Genomic DNA, 13770 nt, shown 5'->3' on the forward strand with positions numbered 1-13770 from the left:
CAATGAGTCAAATACTGTTCACCTTGTAGTACCATGCCTCATTTTGAGGAACTGACCTGATAAGGGATGAGTTGGCTCTGTAGAAACATCCAAACATCTCTTATCACTTCCCTTATCTGTGCCCTTTAGACTGGACACAGCCATTAATACAATCATGTGCAAAGCCAAATACAAGTTATGCCTATAATCACAATGCAGTTTTCATTTATGCAATGAAAACAGAAGGAGTCATCGGATATAGCAAAACCAGTAGTTGTCCTCACTATACTTCTCTCTTACCAAGTACAGAAAATGCGGATAATTACTAAACAAGCAATCTAGACTGGCACCTTTGGATCAATAACATTAATACCTTAAAACCCTAGTGTATAAAATATTTCTGTATGTATTACCATGACAGACCTATATGAGCACAACATGTTATTAAAAGCTTGTAGTTTACACTATATGTTTATTTGGCCCCCTGAGTCTTTACCTCTGGGACCTTGACTGTATAGAGGTACTGTGTATTGCGGGTTCTTATGTATGCATCATGCACATAGACGGGCTGCATGTACACAGTGTCTCCATACAGCTCTCAGCTTGGGGACCACCTCGACACAATATGTGCCCAGTAATGAACCCCCTTAGTGAAGTAGATATCTAACGTTAAGAATCTAGAATGGACAATGAAAAATGCATCTACACAAACAAATTTAAAGTGGACCGGTTAGCTGAATGTAAGGACAGCATATTACAGCTACAGGTTTGTACTTCTATTACCCAAAACAGCACAAAAAAAAATAAAAAATGTTGTGCCGTTTGGGTAATAAGAGCGCTAAAAGAATAGCCGGACTTAGTTATGAGTCCGCTGTATACATAAGAGGAGGCTGCTGTGTATGCACATGTATCATATGCTTGTTGTTAGCTGTATGAGAAAGAGTTGAGGAATTGAACACTACTCAAATACAAGATAAAGTAACAAGTCCGCATATTATTTGACCAAGAGTTTTCTTTTAAAAGATTCAATGGATAGAATCATTGAAAAAGAAAATGGTATATGCTTTAGGCAGAAAAGTACAACTAAAATACCAAAGTTTCAAACCGGACTAGATAAAAGTTGAAACGATGTAAAAGTATGGGTAAAATGTGCATCCTACAGGTATGCTATAGCTATAAAGAATTTAGAAGCTGGTCTGTATGAAGAATCCTCTGAAAAAATAGTTCCTTTTGGGCGACACAGAAGCTTTTTATTACTTTTATTACAGGGGTTTTCCAGTTTCATGTAACAAAACAATCATTGTATAATGAACAGTGAAGTTCTGCCACTTTCCAATATACAGGACTTTGTATTTGAATGCCTCAGCCTTTCCAAGATCCCTGTTTTTTTGTCACTAAATGGGAACTCTTGTTTACATTCAGAGACAAACTTCTCACAGCTCAGAGGTGGATACAATTCTACTACTGTCTATAATGCTACAAAGTAGGTTAAGGATATCAGCCTGGCACTCTAGGCTATTAAAGGAGTTGTCAAGTCCCAAATAATTGATGGCCTATCCTCAGGATAGACCATCAATATCTGATCGGTCAGGTTCCAGCTCCCAGCATCCCCACCAATCAGCTGTTTTGAAGTGAATAGGAGCAGGCTGTAATACTGAGAACCGATGCTACAAGTGTGTCTGCAATTCACAGTGTGAGCAGTAAAGGAAATGGAGGGGAAGCCGCGCTCTTACAAGCGCATTGGCCCCTCCAAAACAGCTGATCGGCAGTGGTGCCGGGAGTCGGACCCCGACTGATCACATATTGATGGTCTATCCTGAGGATAGACCATCAATTTTTTGGGACTGGACAACCCCTTTAAACTCACAGAGGATTGCCTAGACTGGATAAAATTGTGTCCACCTTTTAGCTGAGAGGAGGAATAGGTCCATACAAGTTTTCAGACCCTGGATGCACATAAATAATTTCCACTTACAGACAGAAAACAGATATATTGATACAGAGTTAAGTGAAAGAGGCTTTATTTACCCAAAACTGGAAAACCAAATGTAATTATTTCTACAATAATGCTACTTTTTGGCAGTAGAACGTAAAGATAAAGAGACTCCGTCACCACATTATAAGTGCCCTGTCTCCTATATAAGAAGATCGTCGCTATAATGTAGAAGACCGTAATGCTTTTTATTTAGAAAAACAATCTATTTTAAACCACTTTATGAGTGATTTTTAGATTTATGCTAATGAGTTTCTTAATGCCCAAGTGGGCGTGTTTTACTTTAGACCAAGTGGGCGTTGTACAGAGGAGTGTATGACGCTGACCAATCAGTGACCAATCAGCATCTCCTCTCCATTAATTTACACTGCACTAGCGATATAGATATATCACTATGTGCAGCTTCATACACAAGCCCTAACATTACTACAGTGTCCGGATAATGAATATACATCACTACCAGCCTGGACGTGATGTTTATTCAGAATCCTGACATTTCTGAATCTTTTCTGTGAGATTCCGGCAAGGCAAGCGTAATCTCGTTTGAAAGGACAGGTTACATCGTAATCTCGCGAGATTACGTTTGCCTTGCTGTAAATCTCAGAGAGACGCTATAGACATGTCAGGATTCTGAACAAACATCACGTCCTGGCTGGTAGTGATGTATATTCATTATCAGGACACTACAATAATGTTAATGTTTGTGTATGTGGCTGCGCATAGCGATATAGCTATATCGCTAGTGCAGTGTAAATGAAGGGATAGAAGTGCATGACGCTGATTAGACCAAGTGGGCGTTGTACAGGGGAGTGTATGACGCTGACCAAAGTAAAAACACGCCCACTTGGGCATTAAGAAACTCATTAGCATGAAGCTAAAAATCGCTCATAAAGTGGTGAAAATAGATCGTTTTTTTAAATAAAAAGCATTACTGTCACCTACATTATAGCGCCGATCTTATATAGGAGATAGGGCACTTATAATGTGGTGACAGAGCCTCTTTAAGCTCTGTTCACATTGGCATCATGGTTCCATATCATCAGATTTCCTTTGTTCCTGACTGGCAAATTAGCAAAGTTTGATGTGCTACTCTGCCTGGTAAAACAATGGAAACCTGACAGAGCCATTACAACTCAATAGGATCTGTTACATAACAGATCTGTCACATCTATTGTAAATCCTGTAAAATCCTAGCCCTTTATGCCAGTATGAAGTGGTAACAGCCACAGCTATCTTTCTGCTTGAATACAGTTGCACAAAATTACTGATAATTATACTGCAATCGTAAAGAATTGGACATGGCATTCATAAACTAAGGTAATGATTTACCTTTTTGCTTCAATATCAGATATGATTTTGAACAAAGCATCTAATTTGCTTAAAAGGAAAACCAAATGAGTCACCAGTGCGATATCGGGATATTGTATGATCTAGTGGAAAGATAGAAAACCTGCTGCTACACAACAGTAACCAAGTGCAAAGTCTTATTTTCCAGTCATCTGCAATGGTATTACATGCATAAAATATCACCCAAATGAACAAGGTACGTAGTCACACCTTAGGACATAGTACAGGTGAGGAATACTGCACATTCTATCATATTTCTGCGGTTATTCATCATTAGACATACACAAGTACACACCTGAACATAGCAAGTAGGGCTCCTTCTACACGAATAGATTGCTAAAACCAGCGCTGATCGCCAATATTAGGAAATCCTTAACGTTCATTTGTATGTTACATTAGTCGGGGGTCTATTTTTGTAACTGCGATCGCTTCTCTTTCCTCCTGTCATGTTGTATTCATTACAAATGATAGGCAGATGCCTGTTTACACGAGTGGATAAACGATATTTATTTATAATTCCGTGTGAAAGACGTGATCAACATCAAATCGAGCGAATGATCGCCAATCTTTCGCTCGCTGCATGTTTAAACTGGATAATGATTGAGAAGGTTCGATCGAACGATGGTTCGGCCGATTATCGCCCCCTGTGTGAAAGGCCCTGAACTGTAAGAGAGTCACTGGAGAGCCTGCATTACATAACTGATCCAGTCCAGGTATCTGGATGTACAAATGACAAGAGGATGGTGAAATACTGGTTTTCGTTGCCACTGAAATATGCATTAATCGATCTGCAGTGAGTGAGCATGCAGAGCCAGAGACACCTAGTAAGGTGGATCAGTACAAGAAAAAAACATAAAAAATAGATCCTTCCATAGAAATACAGTCTTACGCCCAGGAAGCAAAACTAAATCTGAGACTCATGTGTTTCCTTTTTTACTGTCGAATGATGTATAAAAAATACATTGTTACTTTTCTGTTAGACTACTATTTACAGGCAGCTGACAAAACAAAAATGGCGGCAGAAAAGATATGTGAGGGGCAAAATGCTCTCCTAAGCGTTGGTTTCATGAAAAATACAATAATTTTACTTTGTAGCAATAAAACAAATTGAAAAGGTGATTTGTGTTTTCAAATTTTACAATCTTCATCCAAAGAAATAAGTACTTTGAGTGCTTTATGAAGTGCAATAACAAAAATACTAAATGGAATTTGCAGAGATCTGTCCCTATCCTTGCAAATCACTAAAACATGTATTACACACGCGGACTGGTTTTTTGGAGGAGGGAGTTAAGGCATTCTTTGAGGAACATTCTCCACAGAAGATATTTCCACATTGTCTACAGTGGTGCTGCAAAGAAAAAAAAAAGAAAGATTTATAAAATGTTAAGAATTTAATGACATTAGCTGCCAAACATGACCCACGACCCTTGCCTGATATCACAAAGAATCAAGACGACACTAACATTAGGCTGTCTTGTTATTTATGTAGTTTATTACAATTATAGATTGGTTGCAAGGCCATCTGCCAGCTACGTAAAAAATCCTGCCCAATGGCCTGACGCTACAACGTTCTGCGTATGGTGTGACCATCTTCCAATAGCCCCCAACACAACATATAAATATGTCCATACACATTTCTACATTTAACAACATAACCATAAGATCTCTTTTTCATCAAGTTTATTGGGAGATCGACACCTTGGGTATATGCGGCTGCCAGTAGGAGGCTGACACTAAGCAGCAAAGAGTGTTAGCTCTTTCTACACCAGATATACCCCTCTTGCAGACACTGAGCTAGACCAGTATGTATTCAAGCAGTAGGAGAAGCAGAAAAAAAAAAAAGGTAAGGAACTATAGTCAGAGTCCAGAGACAAAAGAACCATCCAACAAAAACCAGGCTAACCTGAAGGAAATTTACCAAAATTTGTGGATTGGTGCCGTGTCCTTCAGTGAACTCAACGAGAAAGGGATTTTAAAGTGAGTATTTAAAGAATCTCCTTTTCTTGCACGTGTCATTGGGGGCAGAGAAACCTTGGGATGTCCAAAAGCAGTCCTCAGGCGTGCCCAAAAGCAGTCCTCAAATTCAAAACAGAATAAGCAAGTGAAGCCGCCTAATCCACAGCTGCCTGCAGAACCCTGTGACCAAGAGAAGTGTCAGAGGAGGAGAAGACGCCTATAACTGTAAAGTTCTGGGTGGCATTTTCACAATGTGCCAGGTGCCTGCTTTCAGAAACATTTTTGCTTTGGGAGTACTATGCGATTTCTTAATTTTATAATTAAGGTTTATTTATGTATGTTAAAAGTCTGAACATTGCTACAGCAGCAGTGAAAGGGTTAACAGAGGGCTTATTCTTAGTTTCCTGCTGTGAAGGCTGTCGAGAAGAACAAGGGTTGGCGAATGGAATCAAAATCCCATTTCCCTGGGAGGTAAAGAGTAGCGGGACCTAGTTTGAACCAAGTGGTAACTCTTGCCACCCATAACCTTAGAGATAATCTCATCTAGAGGGGCCCCAAAGAAACGGAACCTGCAAAGGGAAGAGCTTGGAAAAAGTGTCAGCTGACCAACATTTGAGCCAAGCCATCCTTTGAACCACCTCCATAAAGGTTAGGCACAGGACAGAAGTCTTCCTTCATTTAGGAAAGCTTCACACAGGCATTTTCAAGTGTAGGAGTGTTGATAGGCAAGTTCCGCCAACTCCTCCAGTCGTGATCCTGAAAGGACACCTTGATGGAGCAGGCGGGCACACTCGGTAGAAGCCCTGCTAAACCAGGCAAACATGGTGAAAATTGGTGTCAGGGTCGAGAAGTTTCAAACAAGGACCTGGATAGTAGAAGAATTTTCTGTCTGCCATGGGAATAGTAGTAGTCTTTGACAGACGAGAGACTGGAGGCTGTACAGCTGGAGACTTGGACCACTTAGCAGGGTTTGGTATGTGGAGACATTTTTATCTGGGTGTTTTCAGTCATTCATTAGAAACAGCATCCTAAAGTTCTGAATGGGAAGGAAAATACCTTGAAAGGTCAGGGAAAGGAAAACACCTCATGGCTGGAGGAAGACTCTGCATACCTGATTTGAAGTTTATCCGAAACAGCTGAGACAAGGTTGTCAACTATGGCGGACAGCTTTGATGTTTGTTCCGCCTCCAATTAAGAATGGGAATCCAAGATTTCACCATCTGATAGCTCATCTGTAGGTGTTGAGGAGGTCTTGTGCCGATCGAGCGGATGTGGGGGTGAGATTGTGAATTTCTAGCCCTCTTATGGGCACTGCCTTACAAGGGAGCTGCTTAGGGAGGGGGCCTGGTCAGAAAATGGGGTCAGAAGGCACACCATGTCATTCCAAAAGGGTCAGAACTCTATGGATATGGAGCTCGTGGAATGGCAAAAGCCTTGTGAATCAATGAAAAACAAAAATCCCTGCACTCAAGTCTCTTATAATTCTTTTCGTCTTTACGGAAGCATAAACACATGCAGAAGAACACGTTTCGGCCCATCCTGAGCCTCACTCAACTGCTTGCATAAGGCCTACCATGGACAGAATTGGAGAGTTGAACTGGTCCCAGACATGCAAAACAGACAGGATAAAACTGACTGGACAGAAAGTTGGTACTGCAAGTAAAATAGGTAGCCACGGCTGTTGTCTGATGGGAAGGTTCACGTCTGGATTCTGATATGGCAGTAGAGGGATCACTTGGCACCTTCCTAGATAGCAAGTGGCGAGTGACGGGTAATTCCACTCAGGTACTACGACTGCAGGACAATTACTCCACATTAGTGAAGGGGGTAATGTGCCTAAACAATTCCACCTAAGTTCTGCGCTGCAGGACTGTTATTCCACCTTGAAAACTGACTTACTGCAGGAGTACAAGGGCTCAGGGGACGGATATCCTGTGTAAGAGGAGCCTCAGTCTCAGCCTCCTAGTGGCAACAGAATATACTGAAGAAGTCTGTGTGCCCGAATGACATAAGCAAGAAACAGCATTTTGCCTACCTGAGCACAAGTAAAGATCTGAAAGGTAAATGCCGCTAGTGGAGCGGTTTTAAAAAAATTTCCCTGTAGTTTCACTTTAAAGGATAGTCCTCTCCTTCACCCAGAACAGAAGCAATGCTGTATAACTAAAGCTAGTACTACTTAAATAGTGCAGTTTTTAGTGTTTGATGTTATTAGTATTTAGTGGGACCATAAAATCTTGACTTTCAGAGGCTCATTTTAAGGTTACACCTTAAAAGCACATTCCAAATCCTTTAGATGCTCATGTAAAATATTGGATGCCACTAAATAAATGGCCATATTTGTTGTGTAGGCATAAAACTAACTAAAATCGGAAGAATGATCTAAGACACTAAACTCTGCACCAAAAGAAACTGCATTCAGCTGAACTAGTATTATAGCTTTGTGACTTCACGGCCAGTCTATATAGACATTTCATGACTTACCCTTCTTATCGTTACTGAAAATCCTTTGCCACACTCCATACAGTTTTGTACTTCATGGTCTTCAGTCCACTTTCTATTTAGTGCTTGACTGTGTTTTATCTAGATGGTAAAAATAAGGTACAATAATAAAAAAACAAAACATTTTTTCTGCGCTTTAGTGTACAAACTAGTAAATAGTTTATTAGAAAACAAAATAATTATTCCACGCCTTATGCCAGCCATATACATTAAATAGAGGTTTCTCCCGTTTTCCCCATAAACATGCAAGCTTGGATCGGCCAAGTGTGCAGGTTAATTTCCAATGAAGAGTGAAGAATAAGGCACTGGCAGACCTCTCTGGTAGTGACCTATTTCTGAGGAACCAAGTATCCGGCAGGTTGAAACCCAACATGCCCATCACCCATCTTGACCACGATGTCTGGGACTGTGGTACTGCCCCTATACACATTCGATTGCTGGCCGATCCTACGGAAATAAGCAATTCTAAATGACTGAACTAATGTGTATGGTCCGCTTTACACAAGGTGAATTCTTGATGGGAACTTCACTGACTTCATTTAGATTCTCACAATGGTTAGTGCATAAAGGAGAACGTGCTGGGATAGCGGAGGACTACCACATCACCTGTAGTGACTGATTTTCTCTTCCAAGTTCCTCCATGGCATATGTGGTTTCATCTACTTTTTTCCGTTGCTCAACTACTTTGGTTTGTAGCTTTTCAATTTCTCCTTCAGTCTTGAGATATCTGAAAGGACGGGATATACAAATTATGATAGACAGTGAAACTTTCCAACTACAGGAATCACAAGCGCTGTGCAGGCATACAATGTGTGATGATGTCAGCAAACCTACACAGAGCATCTTCATAATGGATATATGTACCTTAGACCTTAACCAAAACATTTTCATTGCTCAACAGAGAATGATCCGGACATACATTACAGATTCCTACAAGGATACAACATTTTCTAGAGTCATGCTACAACTAAAGTGGAAAAACTGCAAATTTTTGGATGGAAAAGGTTAATGACAACAAACTGGCTATAGGTGAAACGGCAAGATAAGACAAATATGATTCCAAGAGAATACGCGAGGAAAACTATATTTCAAAATGTAAAATGGAAGACTAATACTAGAGGCAATAATTGTGGCTCTGAGTGGTTTACATACACCCAGTTGACAGTGCCTTTAAATAGCTTGGAAAATTCCAGAAAATAATGTCTTCGCTTTAGGAGATTCTAGTAGGCTAATTGACATTAGTCTACCTTTAAGTCCGACTCCCCTCTTTGCTTGACATCATGGGAAAAATCAAAATAAATCAGCCAAGACATAAGAAAAATAATTGTGAACCTCCGCAGTTCTGGTGCATCATTGGGAGCAATTTCTAAGCCCTTCAAGGTCCCACATTTATCTGTAATATGAAAGTTTAGCCCCTTCTGTACACAGCCTGTTTTAGCCTTGTGGACACAGCCGATTTTTTCAAATCTGACGTGTTACTTTATGTGGTAATAACTTTGGAATGCTTATACCTATCCAAGCGATGCAGAGATTGTTTTCTCGTAACATATTGTACTTTAGGTTAGTGAAAAATTTTGGTCGATAAATTCAGTACTTCTATCTGAAAAACACCAAAAAGTAGAGAAAAATTTCCAAAAATTAGCAGTTTTCTAAATTTAAAGGGAATGTGTCGCGAATTAAACCTTTTTTTTTTTTCCCTGTCGGTAGTGGCACACAGCTCCCTGTCGGTAGTGGCACACAGCCCCCTGTCGGTAGTGGCACACAGCCCCCTGTCGGTAGTGGCACACAGCCCCGTCGGTAGTGGCACACAGCCCCCTGTCGGTAGTGGCACACAGCCCCCTGTCGGTAGTGGCACACAGCCCCCTGTCGGTAGTGGCACACAGCCCCGTCGGTAGTGGCACACAGCCCCCTGTCGGTAGTGGCACACAGCCCCCTGTCGGTAGTGGCACACAGCCCCCTGTCGGTAGTGGCACACAGCCCCCTGTCGGTAGTGGCACACAGCCCCCTGTCGGTAGTGGCACACAGCCCCCTGTCGGTAGTGGCACACAGCCCCCTGTCGGTAGTGGCACACAGCCCCCTGTCGGTAGTGGCACACAGCCCCCTGTCGGTAGTGGCACACAGCCCCCTGTCGGTAGTGGCACACAGCCCCCTGTCGGTAGTGGCACACAGCCCCCTGTCGGTAGTGGCACACAGCCCCCTGTCGGTAGTGGCACACAGCCCCCTGTCGGTAGTGGCACACAGCCCCCTGTCGGTAGTGGCACACAGCCCCCTGTCGGTAGTGGCACACAGCCCCCTGTCGGTAGTGGCACACAGCCCCCTGTCGGTAGTGGCACACAGCCCCCTGTCGGTAGTGGCACACAGCCCCCTGTCGGTAGTGGCACACAGCCCCCTGTCGGTAGTGGCACACAGCCCCCTGTCGGTAGTGGCACACAGCCCCCTGTCGGTAGTGGCACACAGCCCCCTGTCGGTAGTGGCACACAGCCCCCTGTCGGTAGTGGCATACAGCCCCCTGTAGGTAACAATATATGTTTAAGAAAAAATGGATCAGTAACGGCGCTGCTACTTAATGATGATAAATGCAGATGATAAATAGATAACTGTTTATTTCGATCCAGGCTACGCGTTTCAATGCCGCACCGGCATCTTCATCAGGCCATATAAAATATCTGTACAGACACCAATGTTTAAATACATCTCGTTGTTAGAAAAAAAACCGCCAATGTGACCGGGGTCAAAGTACCCCGGTGACGTCATCCTATGGGTCAAAGTTTAAAATATCATTGTTGGTTAGAAGGTAAAATGATAAATATACATCAATGTTTTTCAACAGGAAGAAGCAATAACCATCAAACATTAAAGAATGTAAAAATAGCGTGTTTAAAATCCATTTGGATGCTAATAAGATCGTGAAGTAATCAGGTAGGTAGTGGCACACAGCCCCCCTGTAGGCAGTGGCACACAGCCCCCCTGTAGGCAGTGGCCTTCTCCTGGAGCGGACACACCGGCCACAGGGTCGGGATTCCGCTTCAGAAGTGCCTGACGTCACTGTGTCCATATATGGACACAGTGAAGTCAGGGACTTCTCCTGGAGTGGAATCCCGGGCCACATCGCCGGGGATTCCGCTTCAGAAGTCGCTGACGTCACTGTGTACATATTTGGACAGTGAAGCCAGGGACTTCTCCTGGAGCGGAATCCCCGGCCCAGCTCCACTACTACTTGGAGCACATGCAAGTGATGGCCGTGAGAACGGCCGAAAATAGGGCATGTCCCATTTTTTTTGACAGCCGGGTTACCCGGGCCATCAAAAAAAATCGGTCGTGTCAATAGCCCCATTAGGGGTCTATTGTTCCTACTGCAGCCGTGTGACGGCCGGGAAACCCTGTCGTGTGAATAAGGGCTAAGGGTATGTTCACATGCTTACTAAACAAAGGGAAAATAGCTCCTGATTTTCAGCCATTTTTTAATCAAACTCGCGTTTTTGGCAGTTTTTTACGGTTGTTTTTGGAGCGTCAATCAAAAACGGCTCCAAAAACGTCCCAAGAAGTGACATCCACGGGATGTCTGTTCACAATCTCTGCACTTCGTTACGGTTTCTGTGGTAGTTACAGCAGAGCAAAGCGTAATCTCGCGAGATTACGCGGTAAATGACAGGTTACAACGAGATCGCGCTTCCTCTGCTGTAACTACCATAGAAACAGTATGTGAATAGACATCCCGTGGAATGTCTATTCACTGTCTAAACACTTCAGTATTGTTAATGTGTTAGTATAAGACAGCACATACTGATCTAAAAGGATCCCTATGCGCTGAGTAAATGAATGGAGAGGAGTGCATGAGGCTGATTGGTCAAGTAAAAATACGCCCACTTGGGCATTAAGCAACTCATTAGCATAAATCTAAAATTGCTAAAATAAAAAGCATTACTGTCACCTACATTATAGCGCCCATCTCCTTATGTAGGAGACAGGGCACTTATAATGTGGTGACAGAGTCTCTAAGTCATAGTGCACAAAGGGGGTTAATGCGCAGCGGGTGGTGCAAAGTGTAAATTGCAATTTTCCACTGATGTGCCATTTTAGTGCATAATATGCTGTGCCCAGTTTGAGCCACTGAAGACAAATACCTCATAAAAAGTTAAGCGGGTTCTCCCGGGAAAGGCAATGCCATATCTGTGGGCGTAAACTGCTGTTTGGGCACGCTGCAGGGGAGGGAGCGCCATTTTGCTTTTGGAGCACAGATTTTGCTTGGTAGTTTTTCTGTTTGGGGTTTTGCTGGTATTTCAGTTTATAATGTGGGGGCATATGTAATCTGTGCGGAGAACATCAGGGGGTTTATTAATGCGGTAAATAAATAGTTCATAGATATGTGGCCGATGCCGCACTGATATATGGCGCCCAATCTTATCTGCTTTTGGAACACTCTTTGCATTGCCATATTCTGAGAGCCAGAACTTTTTTATTTTTTCTCCACCGGAGCTGGGTTAGGGTTTATTTATTGAGGGACAATCTGTACTTTTCATTGGTACCATTTTGGGGTACATGCAATTGTTTGATTACTTTTTATTCCATTTTTTGGCAAGCAAGGTGACCAAGAACTAGCAATTCTAATTTTTTTTTTTTTTTTACAGTGTTCACCGTGCGCTATAAATTACATTTTACTTTATTCTACAGGTCGGTACGATTAGGGCAATACCAGATGTATATAATTTTTATGTTTTGCAGCGTTTGCACAATAACATCACTTGTTTATAAAATAATTTATTTTCTGTCACCATATTATGAGAGCTGTAACTTTCTTAATTTTCAGTCAAAAAAATTGTGTAAGGGCTTGTTTTTTGCGGTACAGATTGTAGTTATTATTGGTACTGTTTTGGGGTACATGCGACTTTTTGATCACTTTTTATTCTATATTTTGAGAGGGGTGGTGACCAAAAAATAGCGATTCTGACAGTTTTATATTGATTTTTTTTTGCGGTGTTCACCGTACAGGAAAAATTGTTTTATATATTGGGTCGTTACGGAGGTGGTGATGCCAAATATGTGTACTTTTTTAAACCCCTTAATGACCGGCCTATTTTAGACGTTAATGACCAAGCCATTTTTTATGTTTTTCCATCGTCTCATTCAAAGAGCTATAACTTTTTATTTTTGAGGCGACATCGCTGTATAAGGTCTTGTTTTTTGCGGGACAAGTTGTACTTTTTAATAGCACCATTTTGGGGTACATAGAATTTAACTTTTATTAACTTTATGGGGGGGGGGCGACGACAGCAATTTCACCAACTTTTTTGCGTCCTAAATTTACGCCGTTTACCGTGTGGTATAAATAACACAATAAATTTATTCAGTTGGTGGTTGCGATTGCAACGATACCAAATTTGTAGAGTTTTTGTATGTTTTACTACTTTTACACAGTGAAAACACTTTTTTTTTCAAAATTACTTGTTTTTGTGTCTCCATATTTGAAGAGCCGTAACGTTTTTATTTTTTCGCCGATGTAATTGTAGGAGGGCTTTTTTTTGCGGGACAACTTGTAGTTTTTATCGGTACCATTTTGGAGTAGATGCTACTTTTTAGCACATTTTTTTTAAGGCTGGATTTAAAGAAAACAGCAATTTTTGCGTGTTTTTTTAATGTTATTTTTTACGACGTTCACCGTGCGGGTTAAATGATGTAATAAGTTTATAGTTGGGGTCGTTATGGACGCGGCGATACCAAATATGTGTAACTTTTTTACTTTATTTTGTTTGTTAATAATAAAGCAGTTTGTAAGGGGGAAAAAGTGGGGTTTTCCTTTTTTTTTTTTACTTTTTATGAAACTTTTTTTTCACTTATTAAACTTTTTTTTCCACTTTTTTACTAGTCCCACTAGGGGACTTCACTATGCGATAATCCGATCGCATTTATAATATACTGAAATACTTCTGTATTGCAGTGTATTATGCCTGTCCGTGTAAAACGGACAGGCATCTGCTAGGTCATGCCAGAGGCATGAC

The 13770-nt window shown here is 41.6% G+C and overlaps 1 protein-coding gene across 1 annotated transcript in view; it reads right to left on the reverse strand.

The window, feature by feature from the left end:
* Positions 1-4438: 4438 nt before the first annotated feature.
* EEA1 (early endosome antigen 1) overlaps positions 4439-13770 on the reverse strand; it is a 112710-nt gene continuing 103378 nt past the window's right edge. The window contains exons 27-29 of the mRNA XM_075856824.1: positions 8381-8501; positions 7757-7855; positions 4439-4667 (exon numbers count right to left, since the gene is read on the reverse strand). Coding sequence (XP_075712939.1) covers positions 4545-4667; positions 7757-7855; positions 8381-8501 — 343 coding nt within the window. The 3' untranslated portion in view covers positions 4439-4544. The remainder of the gene's footprint in view (positions 4668-7756; positions 7856-8380; positions 8502-13770) is intronic.

Source organism: Rhinoderma darwinii, chromosome 3, assembly GCF_050947455.1.
Source record: "Rhinoderma darwinii isolate aRhiDar2 chromosome 3, aRhiDar2.hap1, whole genome shotgun sequence".
NCBI classification, from domain to species: domain Eukaryota; kingdom Metazoa; phylum Chordata; class Amphibia; order Anura; family Rhinodermatidae; genus Rhinoderma; species Rhinoderma darwinii.